We start from the raw sequence: 22,172 nt of genomic DNA on the forward strand, positions 1-22,172 counted from the left end.
TGTGTAGTCAAGCATGGTAGAGTGTATCAGGAGTGTGATGCCAGCGGTCAGTGGGTGATGACGAAAAATACCAGTGAGTGTGACTCCAATGATCCAAGTTTGGTAAGAATAAAAATATTACTTTTTTATCTCTCAGTTAAGTATTTGACCAGTATTATTACATGTGCTGCTTACTGCTTTGATTCATATTCTCTTTTGTTTCTTCCTATTATTTTAATGATCTTACATTTCTTGTTCTTAGATCTCTTTATATGTAGCTGGGTTCCTGTGTTGCCTGGATTCGTATGGTCATTCTTGTTCTTTGATTTTATTCTGGAATTTTATATATCAAGGTTTCATAATGTATTTCTAACTTGACGTGTTTTCAGGCTCTGTAATGGGTCTACTAGGATGATTATGAAGTTGTAGTTCATTGCTGGTTTTATTTTTCATGGGTTCTCCTGTTGATGCGGTTTTGTCTTATGTTCTTTGCTTGTGTTATGATGCTTTGTTTTAATTGTGTTTCTACTTATTGTCAAAGCATTTTGCAAACCTTTGTTTTTAAAGGTGCTATACACATAAAGTTAGTATTATTATTAGTACTATTATTAACTCTGAGATCCATATGTTTGTTTTCTATTGCAGCAGTACTATGCCTATATTCGAATCATGTACACAGTGGGCTACTCCTTATCACTGGTGGCTCTGGTGTTGGCCCTTGGCGTCCTCATATTCTTCAGGTAAAGATACTTTTCTGTTAAATCATTTCAAAAATTGAAAAAATAAAACCTTGATGTATCACCTCAATAAATTCTTCATCAAACCCAGAAAAGTTAGTAAACCAGCTCTGGCTTTGGTGAAGAATTAGAAGAATTAAAGGTTATCGTTCTCATGTCGTTTGGGGTGCAGCTGGTCTGCTCAGCATATCTTAGTGCAAAGATGAAACAAAGCTGACCTGACTTCATTAAAAGCTAACCAAATGCAGCCTCGAGCAGCAATAAAGGTCACTTCTTAATAACTTTCCTATCAAAGTGTTAGTTTCACTTAGCAGTAACCTTGATGAATCTTTAATAGTTGCCTGGCAACTGTTCCTGGTCATGCAACAGTCCAGTACATAATTGTTCCTGTTAAAAAAGCAAACTGACACTTTGACATTTGCGCAAATTAGTCCTCTTTTAGAAGTGCTGCTGTTACTGTTGGTCAGAGCCAGTGAGTTACTCTGTTTCTAGTCTCTGACGCTGCTGGCTTTAGCTTCATATTAACATACAGAACTTAGAGCGGTATTAATCCCTCCAGTGCTAACCGAGGGTAAAGAACAAATAAGCTTTGCTGCTTAATAGAGAGCTGTGTTGTTGCAGTATATCACTGAATGGTCACAGTCACTGTTGTTGCCTCTCATTCACTAGGAAGCTGCATTGCATGAGGAACAACATCCATATGAATCTGTTTGCCTCCTTCATTCTGCGAGCTCTGTCCATCCTCATCAAAGATGCTCTGTTGGAAGCCAACATCACATCACATGACCTCAGCAGAGACCAGGACCAAGGATTCCCCCAGGCATCTATGCCTCCAGTGGAGCTGCTGGTTAACAATGAGGTCAGCCATGTTTAACAAGCTATGTGGGGACAAGTCTTTGCATAGCATCATTAAAATCATCAGGGCCTTGTCTAAGTGATCTTAAAGCTTTGTCTAAAATGTCTGATGGTTGTGCATCAAATAGGTGTTCATTGAAAAGATGCATTGCCTTGAAAAATGTAATACTGCTCAAGATAACACTTCTTTGCATATGCAAACTTTTTTTGCACATTTAAATGTAGAAATGCTCCATAAGATGTCTTTAAATTACACAGTTCTGGCTTTAATAATGCATGTTTTCCTTGTTTTGTTATTAATAATGAAATAAGTTGTAAACCTTATGATGCAAGATAATGTTTTTCTTTTCCATGTGAGAGTTTTGCATTTTTAATAGCTCATATGCATAGCTTGATCTCACTATCATCCACAACAATATCTAAAGAGTTCTTTTGGAAGTTTGAGACTGCAAAACAACAGATACTGCACAACCCAGTGTGTTAGCATCTTAAAGGGGACACATTTTAACCCTTTTAAGACAAGGTTATAATGTTCTCAGAGGTCCCCAAAACATGCCTGTGTAGTTTGTTGCTGTAAAAACACTCTAGAATAGGATTTTTGCATGTCTAAAACACACTCAGTTTCAGCCTTTCTCAGAACAAGCTGTTTCTGTGTCCGTGGCTTTAAATGTTAATGAGCTGTCTGATGCCTCTCCTGACCACACCCCTCTCAGGAAATGGATGTGGCCCTCCTGATGTTACAATGTTATAGACACTTTTACCCAAACTTAAGGACCTTACAGGGATTTGAACCATCAATCTCCCAGACCTTAGTCAGCAGAGTAACCCACTGAGCTATTCAGCATCTTAGCTAGCAGCTGAGAGTAAGATCAGGAGAGGAGAGTGGAACTTTCTTCCAAGCGGGGAGGGCCAACTAACTCCTCACTTGAGGTCGTGAGGGTAAAATCTGAGAACGGCTTGTTTCAACACTCATTTTCTGAATGGTGAAGAAGGACAGGGTGGAAGGGAATAGATTTTTCTGGTATTTGAGGGGATTGCGAACAGGTCAGGGGCACATATTTTTGCTAGAAAAGCTTGAAAAAGTGATTTTCGCAAAATATGTCCTCTTTAATTAATGGCAGATATATCACCATTTTCCAATTCTGCAAATGTACCATGGATTTATGTCCAATTGCTTTCATGCTGTTGGATAATGCAGCTGGAATTTTTAGCATAACCTATAATCATATGTGCAGTAATAGAAGGCCTACTTCATTCATATTTCAAACATATTTTTAAGAAATAAATTGCCATTAAAGGAATTTGTGTAAAAGGTCATTACAGCTGGAAAAACATCCAAATTTAAATTGTTTATCTTAATGAATTACAATATTATGAACGGGTAGTGCCAGGCACAGAAAGAACAGCAGCAGCTAATTATCTGTGAAAGGGGTGAGGGTTGAAAACATGGTTCATGTATAGAGTGATTCTGTTCATGTTTGGGGTCAAAGCTGAATGAAAACACAGCTGGATAAAATCAGGGTCACAGCTGGTTAGAAACAGGACTACAGTTGCTGCAGGCACAGTGTCTAAAACAGAATCTCCCATCTGCTACAGCCCTGATCACTTGTGTCTTTAAACAACTATAAAATTAGATGGCATGAATTATTTTAGAATGTGAGAAAATAAATGTCCCTGCTGTCTTGCAGACAACAATCAGCTGTCGCATTGCCGTGGTGATGATGCAGTACAGCATCATGGCTAACAGCTACTGGCTGCTGGTAGAAGGCATCTACCTACACAACCTCCTGGTCATCACCGTGTTCACAGAGAGGAACTACTTCAAAATCTACCTGTGCATCGGCTGGGGTGAGCTGGCCTGATGGGTGTCTGTTAATGTACATTTGAGGGAGTGTAGACTGTGTATTAAAATGGACCGAGCAGCACCTGCCAGAGTGTGAAACTAAAAGATTTAGAGGTCTCCCTGCAGACTGGGTTGCAGCATAGACCTTTTGCAAAAGATGTAACTTAGTCTGTTTCATCTGCCCAGCCTCCTGGTCAGCACAGGGCCCCATTATTCAGTGGAGGTTAATGCTATAGCACATTTTGTCTGGGATGGGAAGTGACTAATTACTGTAACTGAGTATTTTTTCCATGTACATGTTGAAATGAATACTTTTACTTCTTCTTCAGTAATTTTTAACCAGAGTAACTGTACTTTTACAAGAGTACAATACTCTTGTACTTTTTCAACCTCTGTTGACTACACAGTTGCACATAGATAGAGAATGATACCACACCACATCGCAGAAACAGTGTTAATATCTCAGGGTTAAACATGTGGAGTTGATTTTACCTCCCAACATGCAATTTTAACTCCATTCTGAGTGAAACAGTATTTCACTCAAGGACACAGTCAGGGGCGTAGAGGGATTTTGGGCCCACAGAAAGAACCCCCCCCCCAACTTGCTAGCCAAGCAACGAATGTTGCATCATTTCACAAATATTATACATTTTAATGTATTTTTGAAGCATAAATTCCCCATTTCTGAGCAATATTTTTACTATGGTTAAACTGAATTTACTTTCATTATTTTGCAGTGCTGGACTATACCATTTGGAAATTTTTAAGGGAGGAGCAGAGGCCCCCCAGTATTCATCTTACTCTATTTGATACAAATTTCAGATTTCAGTCTGTTGACCAATTCATTTGGTGACTTTTGATTCAATAATGACACTAATTAATAAGAAAAATAGATAAAAACACACTTTTCATTGCAGGCTCCTCAAGGGCCCCTCCCTACTGTGGGCCTGGGTAATCAGTTCCCCCCATGCTACGCCCTTGGTCACAGTTATTTGACGTGTTGGAGTTATCTGACAGTGTTCATTCACCAGTGTTCTTCTGTCCATGTTTCTGATGGATTGTTGTTGCTTTTTATGTGTGACACATTTGAACCATTAATGAAGTTATCCACCAAGTTAGAGTTCCCACCTGTGACTTCAGTGATAAATTTAAGGACACCTTAGAGATTAATCTAACTCTGTATAATTTAATGAACTCTGTCAATTTTGCTGTGTATTTTACTTTATTATAGAGGTGTGATTTTACCAGAACAACCTGGTTGGAGATCTGTTTGCTTGTTTTAATAGCCAAGAGTGAAAGATCTTTTGTCTCCCTGTACAACTCATCAGTAACTACTCAGTGTATAAAGTAAAATTTAAATCAAAAACATTTTAATTTACTTGAGTAGATTTATAGACAAGTACTTAAGTAAATTTTAATCAGAGTAACTGTTCCTTTACTTGAGTACAATAATAGTGTACTTTTTCCAACTCTGTGTTTTGCGTCCTGGAAGTTTAAGCTTGAAATGTCAGTGTACGATGTCTGCAGATTAGCTATGCTCATTAGCTATTAAAGCACTGAATGTGCCAATGAAAACACTCAGCTGAAAACTGACCTCTTAGGAAACTAACGTGAAGATTTTTAGGAACTTAGTTTACAGTGTTTATGTGGCTTGTGACATCACACTATGCACCAATTTCTACAGACTGCTGTACTCAAGTAAAAGTACAGTTACTTTGATTATGATTTACTGAAGTAGAGGTTAAATTATTTGCAAATAAATGTATCAAAATAACAGTAAAAAGTATTTCATTTAAAGTTTACTTAAAGTACTAAATAGCTGCTGAGGAGAATATGGACCTGCACCCAGGTTGTTCAGGTAAAGTCACACCTTTAGTGAAAAGCAACAGCTGATATGATGTGGAATCATTCTCTCAACTGTCATGTGAGGTTAAAGCTAAACCAACTGCCTCTTTATGACTTATAGTTTTTTTACTCAGTTATTGATGCTTTTAAAAATGTAATGAAGTGCAATACTTCCATCAAATATACTTAAGTAAAAGTACATTTCTGACTTCAAAATATTCTCAAAGCACAAGTACAAAAAGAAGCTGCTCAATTACTGCAATACTAGTAAATGTGATGAGTTACTTTCAACCTCTGCTCACTGGTGTGTGATACCATTACTTTCTTTTAAGTGCTAATTGGAGTTGCTCTCCCACTAAATTGATGAACAGAGACATCTGAATGGACTACAGAGGTCACGGCTGCTTCATACAACCCCAAAGACACTCATGCTAGCTTTGAAAACAGAAGGTCATCACAAAGGAACAGTGAGAAATATTTCACATGTCAAGGACATTGTTGCTGTTGCTGAGTGAGCTGCTTTGCCCACACACTGAAGGACAAACTATTGTTGACAACGAGTGTTTTTCACACCATGTAACAGAGTTATTTCGTGTTTTCATGTGGACACATGTTTTTGAAAGCATAGCATACGAATGTGGATTGGATTACTTTTAGGATGGAGGAGGGAAACTTGTTTTAAAAATGCCTACCTGTGTTTGGACTACAGCTATGTTAACAGAAAAACTCAAATATGCTTCAAACACATTTTTTTTAAACAGAAATCTGTTATGAATGTCTAATATAGTCATATCAACTATTGTAAGAGTCTTCACTGTTGGTTTCAATAGAAATATCTAATACAAAAAGAGCTTTCAACTAGATTAGCAGAGTAGAATCGGGAAATATGATGGAAAATAGCTATCCAGTCATAAAACTTTCCATAAGCATGAATGTCAGCTTACAGCCAACACAAAAATCTGAGGAACTTACAAGTTTATTAAGTTAACCATCTTTGGTTAGCAGGAAGGGTTCCAGCTGCCAGTTTAACTCTTCCTGTTACATCACAGTGCAATATGTCAGCGCCTTTCACTGACATGTTTTGGCTTCACCTTTGCACAATGGAAGGGGTGCAGATGCATTGTCCATATAAATATACAGTAAATGTAGTAAAGGGGGCTATCATGCAGGGTTATACAGTGTATGATACTTTGCCCGAGAGACAGCGAAATCCAGTCTAAATGTAAAAGGTTTTATAACTGCTGTACATTATGTCTGTTTTGCATTTAGACTGCTTTTGTGTCTTTGCAGGTGCCCCGTTGATATTCCTCGTGCCCTGGGTTATTGCTAAATATCTTTATGAAAATCAAGAGTAAGTCTTCAGAGCACACTCCTATTACTTTTGCCAATCCTTTCACGCCTGTGTCTCTTGCCTCTGTCTAACACTTTAAAACTTTTGTTTGACACATTTCAGATTAGGTAAAAGTCACAGTACCTCAGAGTCAATTTAACATGCTACAAAGACTTGGCTGTATGATAATTATGTGCAGGACACCACAAGTGAAAATATGTTAGAATTGTGCTCAACCTTTTTATTATTCAGTGGACAGATTTTAACACAGTCTCTAAAATCAGCAAATGATGATGATAGGGATTTTAGGGACCAAACTCTCTTAACCACAGGCACATGGTGTTACGTAAATGTTTAAAACCCATGAAAGGGTTGTGTGTCCTGGCTTTGGAGGATCTGTTTGGCTGTTCGTCTCTCATATTTCATTTGCCAGTGAGAGAAAAGCTTTATAACTTTGCAAGAGTGTTACACAATCTTTTACAGACTGAGTCTGGTTAAAAGCATGTCAGGTGCTCCTCTTGTTCCATTTTTCTCCTCTGCTTCTCTTTTCAGATGCTGGGGGCAAAATATAAACATGAATTATTGGTGGATCATTCGTTCCCCGATACTGCTGGCAGTTGTGGTAATTTACACTTCCTCGATCTCACTTAGTTGTTGCTCTGTTGCTTTTTACGGCTATGGCCAGAGAATTTAGGACTTCTGAGGTTCTTGTTATCTCTGTTTGTCTGTTTACTAGAGTAAGCTGCTGTTAAATTGCAAATCAACCATTTGGGTGAAACTTACAACTTTGCTGCATAATTCTAGTCAGACCCATGTAATTTCCTCATAATGTCTTGCATCTTGAAACATTTAAATTCAGGGTTTCTTATGAGTTTTTCACCAATTTTTGGCACTGAGAACACACAGGCAGCACTTTGCTATTTTTTTTTTTTTAAATGGGTAGTTCCTCCCCCATTCTCTTAAACTAAAATATTTAACAGAGCTCATTTATTCATGACGTGTGAAAGGCAGTCTGTGCTTTAGGCCTAACATGAGGGAAACACAGAGAGTCAAAGGTTTACAGATGAGAGAGGTATTGGATTGTCATGGGCTGTTATTAAACAAGGGAAAGCTAACCCCAGCAATGCTGTGACCAGTGGGTGGGCACAGAAAGGGTCAACGCTGAGCTTTTATATAAGTGCAATTTGTCATGGCTCTTGTGTCAGGCCAGCTACTCAGACATCCCGGCATTTTCCATGCATTAATCGTGCTGCTAAGTGGCCTGTATCTCACAGGAATTCCTGTCTTTGAGTCATTGCAGGAATGGGCCTGCTGGTTCCCATTTCCATGTTTCCCTCTTTATCCTGATCCCACCATGTTCAGGCTGCACAGCAGAGTCAAACACAACACTGAGTAGTAAACACTGTGTCCATGCATCTGCATGTCTATTTTCACTTGCAAGAAAACTTGATTTTGTACTGTGTGTGTTGTGAGCAGACTATTTTTAAATGCAGATTGCAACAAGAATGATACAGTATAAATCACAGAGAATGTAAATTCTACTGCCAGGGAGCTCTCAATCAAAGTAGAGATGTGCTGCCCAGCTCCACCCAACTGCTGCTTGCTTGTTGTTTTGGATTAGTTCAATACAAACTGAACTCGATGAGTTTCTAAAAAGAAAACCACCATTTTCAATTTATGGATAAATTTCATATAATTGAGGAGAAAAGCTGTTAAAAAGGCCTTCCTGGTTAAAGTTGCAAGACACTCAAAAAGCATTCCTGGGCCACTTTTAAAAGCTTTCCCCCCTCATATATGAAGTTCATCCATGATATAAAAATGGTGGTTTTCATTTTTTATAAATACACCTTGGCTTGCCAGGAACTAGATGAATTGAGACCACTTTTAGGACAGATTTCCTAGTGGGAGTGGGAGAGTGCCCAATTTAAGGCCTGACAAAAAGATTATCTGTGTAGATAATTCTAAAGTAAGTGGTGTCAGTAACATTATTTTATGCCTCTATTTATCATGTCCCAGCAGAGAACTCCAGATGGGGAGCAAATAGCGATTTCTGCAAAGGAAGACACTATTAAGATGCTAATATTTTGTGCTGTGTTTACTGTTCAAAGTGCTAAAAAAATTCTTCAGCTACTTTTGTGTTTCCAAAGTAGTGATACTTTTAAGGCGGAGAAACGGCAGCAGGCCTGGATTAAAAGCCTACATTCAAAGCCTGGACAAGTAAGGGGTTCTGCAAAGCGGCCTGTTTTGGTTCACTAAAGTTTACCAGTGTTTAGCATGATAAACCCTGATCTTGCACAGGTTTTTTGCTGATGTCAGTTCAGTCTTGACTGGAAATCCACCTGGTTTAAGAGATCTGGACCATTTGGCTCCTTATTTACATGTGTTTCTGTCTTTCACAGATTAACTTTCTTATCTTCATTCATATCATCAAGATTCTTGTGTCAAAACTTCGAGCTCATCAAATGAGATACACAGATTACAAATTTAGGTGAGTTCAAACCTCTTAGTAGTTTTTATTATTCATATTAGATTATTTTCTCCACTTTTTATTTTTTTTCTCTCTTTGTGCCTTTATCCTTCCATCTCAGGTTGGCTAAGTCAACTCTAACCCTGATCCCTCTGCTGGGGATTCATCAGGTGGTCTTCATCTTTGTGATGGACGAGTCCACCAAAGCAGCCATTGGACTGCGTCTCACTAAACTCTTCATTGACCTCTTCTTCTCCTCCTTCCAGGTTTGACTTTAAGTACTTGTTAGAAGAATTCATTATTGTTTTATGAAACAATACACACAATGTATGGAAAAATACTTAGTTGTCTTGCAGATTAGAGAAAATTCTGTGACTTGCAGGATGGTGAATAAGAGATTTTTTTGATTTAAAGGAGAAATAGCCAGTGGAATAAGGGAGGCAGAAATTCTGATGAGGCATCCTGTTACTCTATAATTCACCCTGTGTCCCTGTCCTAAGACAAAAATGAAAAATAAAACATTGTTTTTGAGGGAAGGATGTGAGATCAGAGCACCACAGGAAATACACTGATACAATTTACCTAAACAGGATGAAAGTGTTTTTGCTCTCAAGTTTGAACTGATTTTAAATCAACAAGATGAAGGATGCATCTTGCAGCTGAAGTTTCCATTTAAATGCTTCAAAGTCCAAATACTCATGATGTACAACCATGAAATCAAACTATAAAGACCTTTAATCTGGCCTGATTGTTGTTACCGTAGTGAGCTTGTACTACCTGATTTCCAAAATAGTCGAGGAGCTGTGTAAAAATGTAAATAAAGACAGAATATAATGATTCTCATGTCTCATAAACCCATATTTTATTCACAATAGAACATAAACAACATTTGAAACCCATGTGTTGCATCTCCTCTTTTATAACAACAGTCTGTAAACATCTGGAAAGTGAGACCAGTTGTTGGAGCTTTTGGAGAGGAATGTTGTCTCATTTTTGTCTGATGTCGGATTCTAGCTGCTCCATTGATAGTGCCTTTCCATTTGTGTATCAGCTGTGCACCAGAAAACCAGCTGAGCAGAGACGGTCAAGAAGGTGCAGGCTTTTGGACTGAGTTTCAGAAACAAGCCGGTTGATCCCTGTCCTCTTTGGCCCCCATCTGACCACAGAACAGTTTTCCATTCCACCTCAGTCCATTTTAAATTAGCTTTGGCCCAAGGAAGACAGCTGTGTTTCTGGTTCATGTTCACATACAGCTTCTTCTTTAACTTGCATTAGTGGATGGCAGGGTGATCTATGTTCACAGACAGTGATTCTGGAAGAGTTTATGATTTCCAGGACAGAATCATGCCTGTTTTCAGTGCAGTGCTGCCTGAGAGCTCGGGGATCGCAAGCATTCAATATTTTCCTTCAGGCTTGTTTCTTTCACAAAGAGATTTCTCCAGATTCTCTGAGCATTTTGATGATGTTATGTATTGCAGGTGGTGAGATAGTCAAGGTCCTGCAGTTTACCTTGAGGAATATTTTTCGGAAATTTTTTTCACAATTTTTAGACACACTGTTCAGAGATTAGTGAACTTCTTCCCATCTTTACTTCTGAGAGACTATGCCGCTCTAAGATACTCCTTTACTCCAGCCTTGTTGCCTTGTCCCTACTTTTTTTTAGATGTTTTGTTGCCGTCAAATTTAAAGTAAGCTAATATTGTTTTATGTTGTTTGTTGTATTGTGAATAAAATGTGGGTTTATGAGATTTGCAAATCATTACATTCTGCTTTTTTCCACTTTACACAATGCCTCAACTCTTTTGGAATTGGCATTGTACTTTAAAATCCAGTAGTTCATGCTGTACACAAATGAAACCAAACAATAAAGACCTTTCATGTTGTCTGAGTGTTGTTACAACAAGAACTTGTATTTGAGCAGCGTCTCACTATCTTTTACTGTCCTTGTAAGAAGACAGTTTACAAGTGCCGTATTTATTCAAGTGTCAGAGGGATTTACATAAACATACCAACCTATCTGTGCTGCTAACTCACTGTGTCACACTGCAGTTTAATGACAGTGACCTTTAAGCAACGGGAACACAGATTATGTATGTCATGATGACTAATTAACACCAGGGGACCCATCTTGTGGAGAGTGGAGGAAACAATAAGAGCCAAAGATGGAAAAACACAAGTCCAGCCATGACTTACACAAGTAAAATGGAAAAAAATATTCGGCCACACCTGTTAATGATTGAATTCAGGTGATTCAGTCAGCCTTGTTATCAGGTGTATAAAATCAAGCACCTCGACATGCAATCTCCATCCAAAAAAAAAAACAAAAAATGATGATACAAGATGGGTCTTTCTGCAGAGCAAAATAAGTTTAGCTGTAGTACTATGATCAGATGCCACCTTTGCAATTAGACGGTTTGTGAAATTTCACAATCAACTGTAAGTGATATTATTAGAAAGTGGAAGTGTTTAGGAACAACAGCATCTCAGCCACAAAGCGGAAAACCAGGTAAAATCACAGAATGGGGTTAACGACTGAAAAGGCACATGGTGCATAAAAAGTCTCACAATGTGTAACACAATGTGTAATGCCTTGGTTCCCAACCTAGGAACCAAGGCCCCTTGGGGAGCACCAGAGATTTCAGGTGGTGTGGGGGGGGTGGGGGGCTGTGTGCTCTGAGGTCATTAAAATAAGGTTCACTCAAACCACCTAAAATCATGATAAAACCCATATTAATGGTTCATACCATGGTCTTTTGCTAGTAACACTTGTGGTTTGGGCTATTTTGTTTGGCTTTAAAACGATGGAAACAATTCATATTGATGTGTATTTTTGACAGTGATATGTCGCTTTTTTCTGTGTGGGTCCTAAGGGGGGCGCAGCTCTTCTTAAGCTGTGTTTCCATCAGGGGGTTCGGTTTGATTCAGTTCGGTTTGGTATGGTTTGGTACGCTAAACCCCAAAATAGTTTGCGTTTCCACAGACACCCGTGCTCTCACTTGGGTGGGCAGGGCAGTAAAAGCATGCATGTGAAGTCACAGACAGCGCGGGTCTGCTGTTTCAGCCACAGAGTTATAGAGAGGATGAGTGACAAATCAGTCGGGAATACGCAGTAAACAGCTTTATTCCAGCTGAAAGTGCTTGTTAGAAAAATAGCAACATCTTTAATGATATTAACCGCTGTCAGCAAAGATCCTCAGCTGATGGAATACGTGTACAGAGACGGTTTGAGTCATAACGCTATGGTAATATGTGAATATATCTAGTCTAGAACAGTTTATACAATAAAATATGAAAGTTTAGAGCTGTACTGTGAGAATTTAAAATAAAGTAAAAGTCCAGCTGGTGTTAAAATCAAGCTAGATTAAGTCAGAAATCCAGGGTGCGCTGATCTCGTAAAATAGTCTGACCCGCCGTTTTACGAGCCCGTTCAACAACCACAGAGTGATGTTTTCACAGGTTACCTAATGTAAGATGTAGATTAATAACTAGTTACTGATGAGAATGAACTGTTTTAAGGCTTCGTATTCTCTAAACTTCTGCATTAATTTAATTTCTCATCTATCGTGGATGGATCAGGCTGATGTGAGCCTTTGGGCTCTGCTTTGTGGTCTTAAAATCATCCAGATAAATGTCAGGAAACTTGATTTGTGGCCAGATACCAGTATCCATAGACTAAGAAACAGTCTGGATCTCCGTCGAGTCCAAATATTTCCCATTTAGGCAGATATTGGTCCATTTTTCTCCCGTTGTCGCCCGCTTCTCACAGCGCTGACTTCCGTGTTTGAAGCCCGGAGGCAAACAGCTGAGTTGCATGCTGACGTGACGTCAGTGCAGCCCCTATTGTTGTGTGTGTAGTTCCACCTTTTTGGTACAGTTAGGTAAGATTGGTACCCCTATGGAGGGATGCCGAAAAGTGGGACAGTACGGGTCGTTTTTTTTGGGACCCTTTCTCTATGGAAACGCCAAAAAAAAAGCATGCCTCATCGCACCGAACTGAGCTGGACCGCTCGGTGGAAATGACCTATTATATGTGCAGGAGGGACTCAGTGGAAAAAAGGTTGGAACCACTGGTGTAGTGGATATAGGGCTGTTTTTCAGGGTTGGGCTAGACCCCTTACTTTCAATGATGGCCAATCTTAATGCTTTAGCACACCAATACATTTTGGACCACTCTATGCTTCCAACTTTGTGGCAACAGTGTGGGGAAGGCCCTTTTCCAATCCAAATGCACAAAACAAGGACTATAAAGACATGGTTTAATGAGTTCAATGTGGAAGAACTTGACTGGCCTGCACAGAGCCCTGACCTCAACCCCATTGAGCCCCTTTGGGGTGAACTGGACTGGAGATTGTGAACCAGGCCTTCTTGTCTAACATCAGTACCTGACCTCATAAATGCACAACAGAATGAATGGGCACAAATCCCCACAGAAACACTCCAAAATCTTCTGGAAAGCCTTCCAAGAAGAGTGGAGGCAGTTGTAGCTGCAAAACAGTGCCAACTTTATATCAAAGTGCATGTATTTACATACAAAGTATTTACAGTCCCCATTCGTGTAATTGTCAGGCATCCCAGTACTTTTGTCCATATACTGTAACATCATGTAAATACTGTAGCCAAAGTGACAATCCTGAGACCAATCTCTCTTTGTTGGTTTCTCTACAGGGTCTCTTGGTGGCCATCTTGTACTGCTTTGTCAACAAAGAGGTAAGTCTTCCTCTGTGTACCACAAACACACATTTGTCAACCCCTGTCTTCCCTCCACTCATCAATTTTATTATAAACATCAACTTTTTTCCTCTCTTCAGGTGCAGTCCGAGATCCTGAAGAAGTGGAAGCGCTGGAAGCTAGGGAGGAACATCGAAGAGGAATACCGCCACACCTACAGCAATACACCCAACACTAAGACAGGAAGTCTGTTAAACCACGTCTCACGGCTGCCTCACCTCCCAGACATTGCCAAGAGCTCGGCGCCGGCCTGCAGCCCGGAGGAGACGCTCATGCTTGTGGCTGGATGCCACAATGGTATGATGGACAATAAAGGGGAAGGCAAGTGCGGGAGTGAGGGAACCATCAGTAACTGCACCCTAGTGGAGGACATCAGCCTTGCAGACAAGGCACAGGGCGACAAGGCTCCAAGAGAGAAGGTGGAGAGCAATCTGTGAAATGTACTGAAAATGATATTTTGGCAAAAAAAAGAAGAAAAGGTTGGATGGCTGTGAGCTCTCGTCTGGCTCTTACATACTGCCTGGGGTGGCTGTGAAGAGATGGGCTGATAAAGTCATCTGACAGAGCGGCCTTTGCCTCAGAGATCAGCGCCACTGGGAGACACTCGGCCCCCTGTAAAGCCTGAGAACAGAGAATGACACAGCTAACACCCACACTGAGGTGTCTAGAGCACTGTGAGCCTTGTAAATGGATTTTTGTAGGCGTTATGAAAGACTCTTCTGCATGGTGGACAATGCAACAAGAGCATCTCGGGGCAGATAAGATATGTATAATAATGAGAGACAAACCTGAAACCTCAAATAAGAACGCAAACAAACAAGACAAAAGAAAACACACAGGGTCCTTGCTTGAGCCTCTGCTTTAATCCATGTTGTGTATCAAATGTGTTTTGTGGTACTGGAGGTTAAAAGCAAATAGGACATTGATCTCCATACAAAAAATGACCAAATAATTCACACAAAACATGGTAGGGAACAGAGATTTCTTGTTTTTGCTGTGCTCTGACATCAACAAAATGTTCCTTGTTTGACTTTTTTTGGAAATGTATAGAAAAAGAAACATTGTTACCTCATCCAGTAGGGTGACCAGAGTGTTCAAAAGGCTCAGTGGAAATATTGAAATCGGCAGCTGCTTTTATCTGGACAGTCCTGGCTTACATATAGATGTTTTAAGAGGTCAACAGATAGTTGGAGATGAATTATGAATAAGCTAAAATGATCAGCACTTGACTTACTTGCAGGAGGAGTTTTAAAGTATAAATTAATTTTTTTCATATCAGTTTGAACCATGGATACTGCTTAGGGCTACACTGAAAGTGCCGGTAAGGTTTTCAAGAAAGTAGATGCAATTCTGTGCTATTGAGATGTAAAATATTTTCCCCAGACATCAAGATCTTTTTGACTCTAGTGCATTGGCATACTTCACGAACTTCCATTCAGTGGTGTCCTCAACAAATGGAGTCGATATGGGAAACCTTGCACTCGCATTAAGGGTAAAAATACACGGCATGGACCTGTAATGGAAACCAAAAATTCATAATGTATCGAACCAACACTGTAACACAAAATAACATGTCATCTTCAAACAAAGGTGTATAATAGAAAATAATCTGTTGTGTATGCAGCCAATAACTTCCTAAGATTATTCTTAAATTTGTTTTTAAGGAGATTCTTCAACAAGCTGAGTACTGCTGCCATCAAAATTGTCTGTGAATGGTGAAAGTGTGGAAGTTGTGCAACCAAACTTCTTTGTGCCGACTTCTCTTCATTGCATTTTTGGGTTTCACTGACAAGGTTGTGTGTCTAATACTAAAGTGCTCAAGAGAAGGGTCAGCTGCCTGATACAAGAATGGCAGAAGCGCTTTTACAGGCATCTGGTTCACTTTCCGGGGTCTGATCCAGCTCACAGTGTACTGGGTGCCCAGGACCCAGCAGGCTGGTCCATCCGGATGACCTCTTCAAACCCTATGATAAGACTGAAAATGATGAAGATGGCTTTAAGTGGTACAATGTCATGACTACGTGGACATGGATGACATGATGACTATGATCTACACATGCTAGGAGAACCCAGTGAAGTTTTAGAAACCTCATGGCATAAATAACACCATGGATACTGTGATTGTCCCAAAGTCTGATACTAAGAAGGAGACTCACATCCTTATTGTAGATGGCTTTCTGCTTTACACCTACAAACCTTTGACTGACAGCTGTACCAACATTACTTTATTTCCATCCTGTAGAAAGAATGCAAAAAGAGGAGGTACTCAAGGAACTACACGTCAGATCCACCCAGTCTGTTCAATGGCCATGTCTGGCCAATTTTAAACACAATAACCCTTGCACTCATTCAGCTGGAGCAACCAAGTGCCCCCGTCTTCACAGCTTCCAGGGGTAGCTGGGAGGATAGGAGCATGGGCCTGGTGCAGGCCTGGAGGATAGCCATCAGGTGGCCAGAGCAGTACAGGACCAAGGTTGACATTGTGAATTGCTGAACCAGCATGTGTTCTCATACCTGACCTTACCTTCAACAAGTCTTGCAGTTCCATGAAGCTACACTGACACTGCTAAATTGTTTAACCCTTTGTTACCCACGCCGATGAAATCAGCAGGGGGTTATGTAAAGGGTTCTGTATCTTTCTTTGTTTGTTTGTATGTGTACAAGATAACTCGAGAACGGAAAGTCAGATCTTCACCAAACTTTCAGGGAATATTGGGATAGTGACAGGGAAGAATTGATTAGATTTTGGTGATGATCCGCGCACCCGTTCGTTTTTTCTCGGTCTTCGAAATTTTGAACACCATAGTAATCAATGGGAGCATGAGTTCCTCAGTGGCGCTGCTTTGGCGTGGGTCTGCTGCCTCAGACGGCCATTCTAGTTCTTAAAGTGTTGAAAGCCATGGCCTTGTAGCTTGAAAGCCTGTGCCTGTTTTTCCTAATTAGCACAGAGAAACACTCCTTGAATGCTCGTACAAGAGTGTAAGACTGCAGGGGTGTGTGCAGGACTGAAAGAGAAGATGCATTACAAAAATTTAAGTAAAGCCATTCATACAGGCTGACAGTTATAAAACATGAAGTGATAGTAGTGAATGCACTGTTTAATATACTCTATAAAATGGACCCCTGGATGATCTCACTTGTTCTGACAGAAACAATGTACAGTACCGTGCAGAGCTTTTAGGCATGTTTGAGGCCACCTGAGGACACCATCAGGTGGGAAGGTGGATTGACACAACCCCGGTTGTGCTCATGATGTCCTTGCATATTAAGAGGGGCATAGGGAAAATAATCTGTTGAAAAAGAAAACAAAGTACGCCCCTTTAGGGTGGAGTAAAGGGTGGAAGTAGTGAGTAAGCAAGGACTAGAGTAGGGGCTCCCAAACTTTTCAGCCTGTGACCCCCAAAATAACAGCACTAGAAACTAGGGACCCTTTCTGTCTCTGAAAGCTAAAACATATGATTTTGCACAAAGTACAATAGAGAAATTTACATTTTATGGGGTTTTTATACATGTTACTTTTATTTAAGCACAAATCTCACTTAATAGCTATGCTTTTATCTTTAATTGAACTCATTTTAAGGATTTTTTTTACAATAATTGATAATATATAACACTTTAAATCCTTTTAAATTTCTCTTTGGTTTTTTGGAAAGCATCCTATGACCCCACCCCCCATAGTGTCTTGCAACCCCCCCAGGGGTTGAGACCCTCACCTTGGGCCTAGAGTGCTGTCTTGGCAGGTAGTAGGGTTGCCATGAGACCCTGGTCGTGCTGTGGATGTTCCAAATGCCCAAAATCCGCCAGCAGTCTCTGGGAATATTACCAGAGGTTAAAAGACCAAGACAAAATAGATGCTGTTGAGCTTGACCTTGGTTGCCTAGTGACACAAATGTGCCCCCCATCCCCTCCCCCACCCTGCCAGCCCTGGGTTGTGGTCCATCAGGTGCCATGATGAATCCCTAAATCCCTACATGCTTAGAACTTATGCACGTGACTGTACATCACAAAGTGAGAGGGATGCACACTGGATGAAGTGAAATTTTGAAATATATTCAAAACTTCTGACCCTGATTTTTAACTTACAATTTGTTTATTAGTTCATAATTTAACATTTTGTGGTTTAGCTCATGGTTCATCTAGGTCATTGATGACTCTAAATTACAGGTCGATGTGCATGTGATTGGATGCATCCAGTCCAGGTGTAGCCACCCTTTTGCCCAATAACAGCTGTCATCATGATCAAGGAGGATACATATAAAATGCTCCAGTCACCACTGGTACCTCAGCTGCCTTCAGTCCCCATGTCTTCTCTAGCCCTTGGTATTTCTCAAGCTTCTCATGTTCCTTCCTCCTGATGTTGCTGTCAGTTTGGTTCCATGGATCTATCACCACTACTTTATTCTGCTGTTATTGCCCATCACTGTGTGGTTGATTAGCCACAACCAGTTTGCAGTTTTGGATCTGGAAGTCCCACAGGATGACCACGCTAAGCACGGCACTGCAGCACATCCCTGTGTAATGATTTCAGTGTGCTTGGGTAAGAAACATTACAACAGACAATTTTGCACTGTTAAATCAGCTATCAGAAATGCATCAAGTGCTCCTGCAAGATTTGTTCTTAACTAAGAGAAAAATTCCAGAAAGAAAAACAATAGTTGGTGAATGCCGGAATCTTCTTGAAAACTGTGGAAGAGGCTCATAAGAACAAATTCCTCTCTATCAGCTGTTGGTGAATGAGGCCTGATGTGTAACATTCATCTGTATCTGTGAACACTCAGAACAAAACTCTGAACCCTAAAAGTGGAACAAAACCTTTCTAGGAAGCTTTCTGCTGACAGTGAAAGCTGAATAAGCAGTGGTACGTTTGCTTCTGAACATGCATTTTTAAAAGAAGGCCCCCTTTAGAGCATTCATTTAACTTTCAGTTTGCAACAACTTGACTGTATATGTATGACTATTTGCACAATGTTAATTTATGATTAGTAGAAACTGTGTTTGTGTATATATTTGTTTAAAAGGTGATTTATTTGATTGTTGTAAAGATATTTTAAGGCATGTCTGTACAAGTATATTTCAGGTGGATATTATTGTGTGTATTTTCAGTATTCTAGATAAATGGTTGTGTTACAGAGGGATGAAGCGATGGTTGCAGCCTCATGGGTTGATATTAAGCAGTACAGCTAGCTTCATGCAGAGCTCAGGGGTCACTATGAGTCAGTCCCACGGTTGCATACACAGTATGGCACAACATAACATTCCTAGAAGTCATAGCTATATAAGGAATAAAGGCTGTAGCGCTGTGGTTAATAATGGAGGCTACTCTGTGTGATTCCTCATCATTGTTTTGTAGTGCAGCGCTAAATTAGAGCAAAACAGCGGCATGTTTTCACTCTGATGACAGCTCTGAGCAGTTACACTTCAGCATGGTCGATGTCAGACCATGTGAAAAAGAAATTGCAGGCTGAGGCTATTTTCCATCATTGTCTGCTGAGGATTGTAATAGAGGAGGTACATAGCAAATACTCTTAACAGTGTAAGGAGCATGACATCAGCTGCTGCTGCTGAAGATGTATTTCAGAGGTGCATTTGAGTGATTTTCATGTTCTGCAGAGCAGGGGAGATGTTTGGTGTCTGGCACAGTAAAGTAGGATTTGGTAGATTATGTAGTAAAAGGTTATTGCTGATTTGATTTCAAAATGATACATGTTTTTGAAGTTGTGATCATATTCCTTTTGAAGCCAGCAGCTTGGGTCACTCTCCTCTCTGGACCAAAGTGGTTCTGACTGAATGTATTCTCCAAGAAGCCCAAATCAGTGTATTCCCTTTTTTTAGCTCCTTTTAAAATGGCCATGTACAGAATATTTGCTGTAAGGAAACCAGCCAGTAAAAGAGCTGACTGTGTTTGGATGTGTACAGTTCATCATATATTGTGTCTGCATATCAAACTTTGTCTAATTGGTGAAAGAATAAATGAAAATGTAAGTGAAAGAGGGCTTTTACTTGTTGTTTCTGTTGTGTAATATAATCACAATAGGGCTGGGAAATTAATTGCAAATTAAATTAAATTGCAATATAGAATGCTGCAGTTTACAAATTGCAGATGTTGCAATATTGCTTGAACTTGAAATATGTCAAATTACCAGTTAAATAGATTCATTTTATGCACGTTTTGAAAACATTCCAAGTGTTTTTTTTTTAATGGTTTACAGAATGGTCCTTTTCATGTTTATTTACATTTTTCTTAATTAAAATGAGTCAAATAAAAACAATAATCCCCAATCAACAAAACAATTGATATCAAATTCGTAATATGAGCAACAATAACTGCAATTATAACTGCTAATATGAATTGCTCAACTTCAGCTGCCATAGTAAATACAGTATGATCACAATATAAGACTTACCTTATTTTGATGTCCATGCTCATACTACTGTATGTACTATATTCCCCTCATTACAGGCACTGTAGCCATAAATCTGTTTATTATTACTGCTCTGTTTGCCTCTACACATCTCTCCCTCTATAGCCATAGATACACTATATTGACAAAAGTATTTGGCCACTCCAGTCATTATTGAATTCAGGTGTTTCAATCAGACCTGTTGCCACAAGCAAAATTTCAACCCTGCTGGATATTCCACAGTCAACAGAAAATTATGTTATTGAAAGTGGAACAACAGCAACTCAGCCATGAAGCGGAAGACCACATAAAATCACATAGCTGGGTAAACAACTGCTAAAGTGCATGGTGCATAAAAGTCACCAACACTCTTCTGATTCCATAGCTAAAGAGTTCCAAACTTCTACTAGCATTAATATAAACACTAAAATTGCGGGGAAGGAGCTTAACGGAAAGGATTTCCATGGCTGAGCAGCTGCATGCAAGTCTCACATCACCAAGTCCAATGCCAAAGCATTGAATAGAGTGGTGTAAAGCACACTGACACTGGGCTGTGTAGCTGTGGAAATGTGTTTTGTGGAGTGAAGAATCACACTTCTCTACTCGGCAGATGAGTAAGTCTGGGTTTGGCAGATGCCAGGAGAACATTGCCTGACTGCACTGTGCCAACTGGGAACACTAATTTATCTCAGAGGTCAGAACTCTGCGCAGGCCAGTCAAGTTCATCCACACCAAACTCTCTCATCCATGTCTTTATGGACCTTTCTTTGTGCACTGGTGCACAGTCATGTTGGAACAAGAAGGGGCCATCCCCAAACTGTTCCCACAAAGTTGGGAGTATGGAATTGTCCAAAATTGATAGTTGATAGACAAGTGGTCATTGTTTGGTTGCACTAAGATTCATCTTAACCAAGAGTGTAACATCCAAAATAACAAAATTATTACCGCAAATATGACATTTTTGCTTCATTTCACCAAGGACTTAAAAGCCTATTTAATCAGTGTTTTCACAGTGCTGCCTATTGAGCTGGATTGTTTCCGAATAGGCTAAATAACTTATGTTAACTTCTGTTTACTGACAAAAAGCATTGTTTTTATGAAGACTAAAGCATAGACCCTTAATCTACAGCCACAAAGTACATTGTTGGACACCTGTATTTACCATAGTTTATACAATCTGTAGTATTGGATTTTTGCATGTCTAAAAAACGCTCTGTTTCAGCCCTGCTCAGAACGCGCTGTTTCTGTGTCTGTTGCTTTAAATGTTAATGAGCTGTCTGACTCTGCCCCTCTCAGGAAATGAATGTGGCTTTGTGGATGTGGCTGAGGGCGGTGCTAACTCCCCACATGACGTCATGGTCCTTGTAATCCTCTATTCATTCCACCTGAAATACACCATGACAGCCATATTTAAAGAAGACTTTGCTACATGAGAGTGATTGGAACTATCTCAGCAGGTGCAATACCTTAAATATTGGCTGTTGATCATTTAATACATGATAAATAAAAGGGAAAGATAAATTATCTACAGTACAGCACAGCTTTGTCTAGCTTTGAAATATCCTCACAGGAGCAATGGATTAGATAGAGCCAACTTTACTTTTTACATAAGCATCATCTGAGGAACTGGGCTCAAAAGAATGAACTAAATGTCATGCCAGTGAATTATTCTGACACTCCAAAGTGGCGTGAAAAAATAATTCCTTTGTTCATAATGCTTGAGGCAGTAAATGCATGAGAGGGAGTAAAGGTCAACAGATGTAGTGCATTATTTTTCCTAAAGCCTTCAAACTTGTATCCTGATGTGGTCAAACAGATAATGTGTCACAGAGAGAGAGCGAGTGTGATATTCTTCACCCCAGTATCTCTGACAGGCTTTCAGGGCAGATGCGTGGCATCTTTAGCTCCCAGGATCCTTAGCGTGGCACAGTTAGGTGTGGGTGTGCATTTATGAATGAATATTTCACAAGCATATATGTAGCTAAAT

At 39.8% G+C, this 22,172-nt stretch overlaps 1 protein-coding gene across 2 annotated transcripts in view; it reads left to right on the forward strand.

The window, feature by feature from the left end:
* gcgra (glucagon receptor a) overlaps positions 1-16,494 on the forward strand; it is a 71,974-nt gene extending 55,480 nt beyond the window's left edge. For both annotated transcript variants that reach the window (XM_041816838.1, XM_041816839.1), the window contains 10 exons: positions 8-102; positions 625-719; positions 1,386-1,575; positions 3,260-3,419; positions 6,550-6,610; positions 7,142-7,211; positions 8,989-9,077; positions 9,178-9,322; positions 13,722-13,763; positions 13,865-16,494. In XM_041816838.1, coding sequence (XP_041672772.1) covers positions 8-102; positions 625-719; positions 1,386-1,575; positions 3,260-3,419; positions 6,550-6,610; positions 7,142-7,211; positions 8,989-9,077; positions 9,178-9,322; positions 13,722-13,763; positions 13,865-14,221 — 1,304 coding nt within the window. In that variant the 3' untranslated portion in view covers positions 14,222-16,494. The remainder of the gene's footprint in view (positions 1-7; positions 103-624; positions 720-1,385; positions 1,576-3,259; positions 3,420-6,549; positions 6,611-7,141; positions 7,212-8,988; positions 9,078-9,177; positions 9,323-13,721; positions 13,764-13,864) is intronic.
* The last annotated feature ends 5,678 nt before the right edge of the window (positions 16,495-22,172 follow it).

The sequence above is a fragment of the Cheilinus undulatus genome, linkage group 21 (assembly GCF_018320785.1).
Source record: "Cheilinus undulatus linkage group 21, ASM1832078v1, whole genome shotgun sequence".
NCBI classification, from domain to species: Eukaryota; Metazoa; Chordata; class Actinopteri; order Labriformes; family Labridae; genus Cheilinus; species Cheilinus undulatus.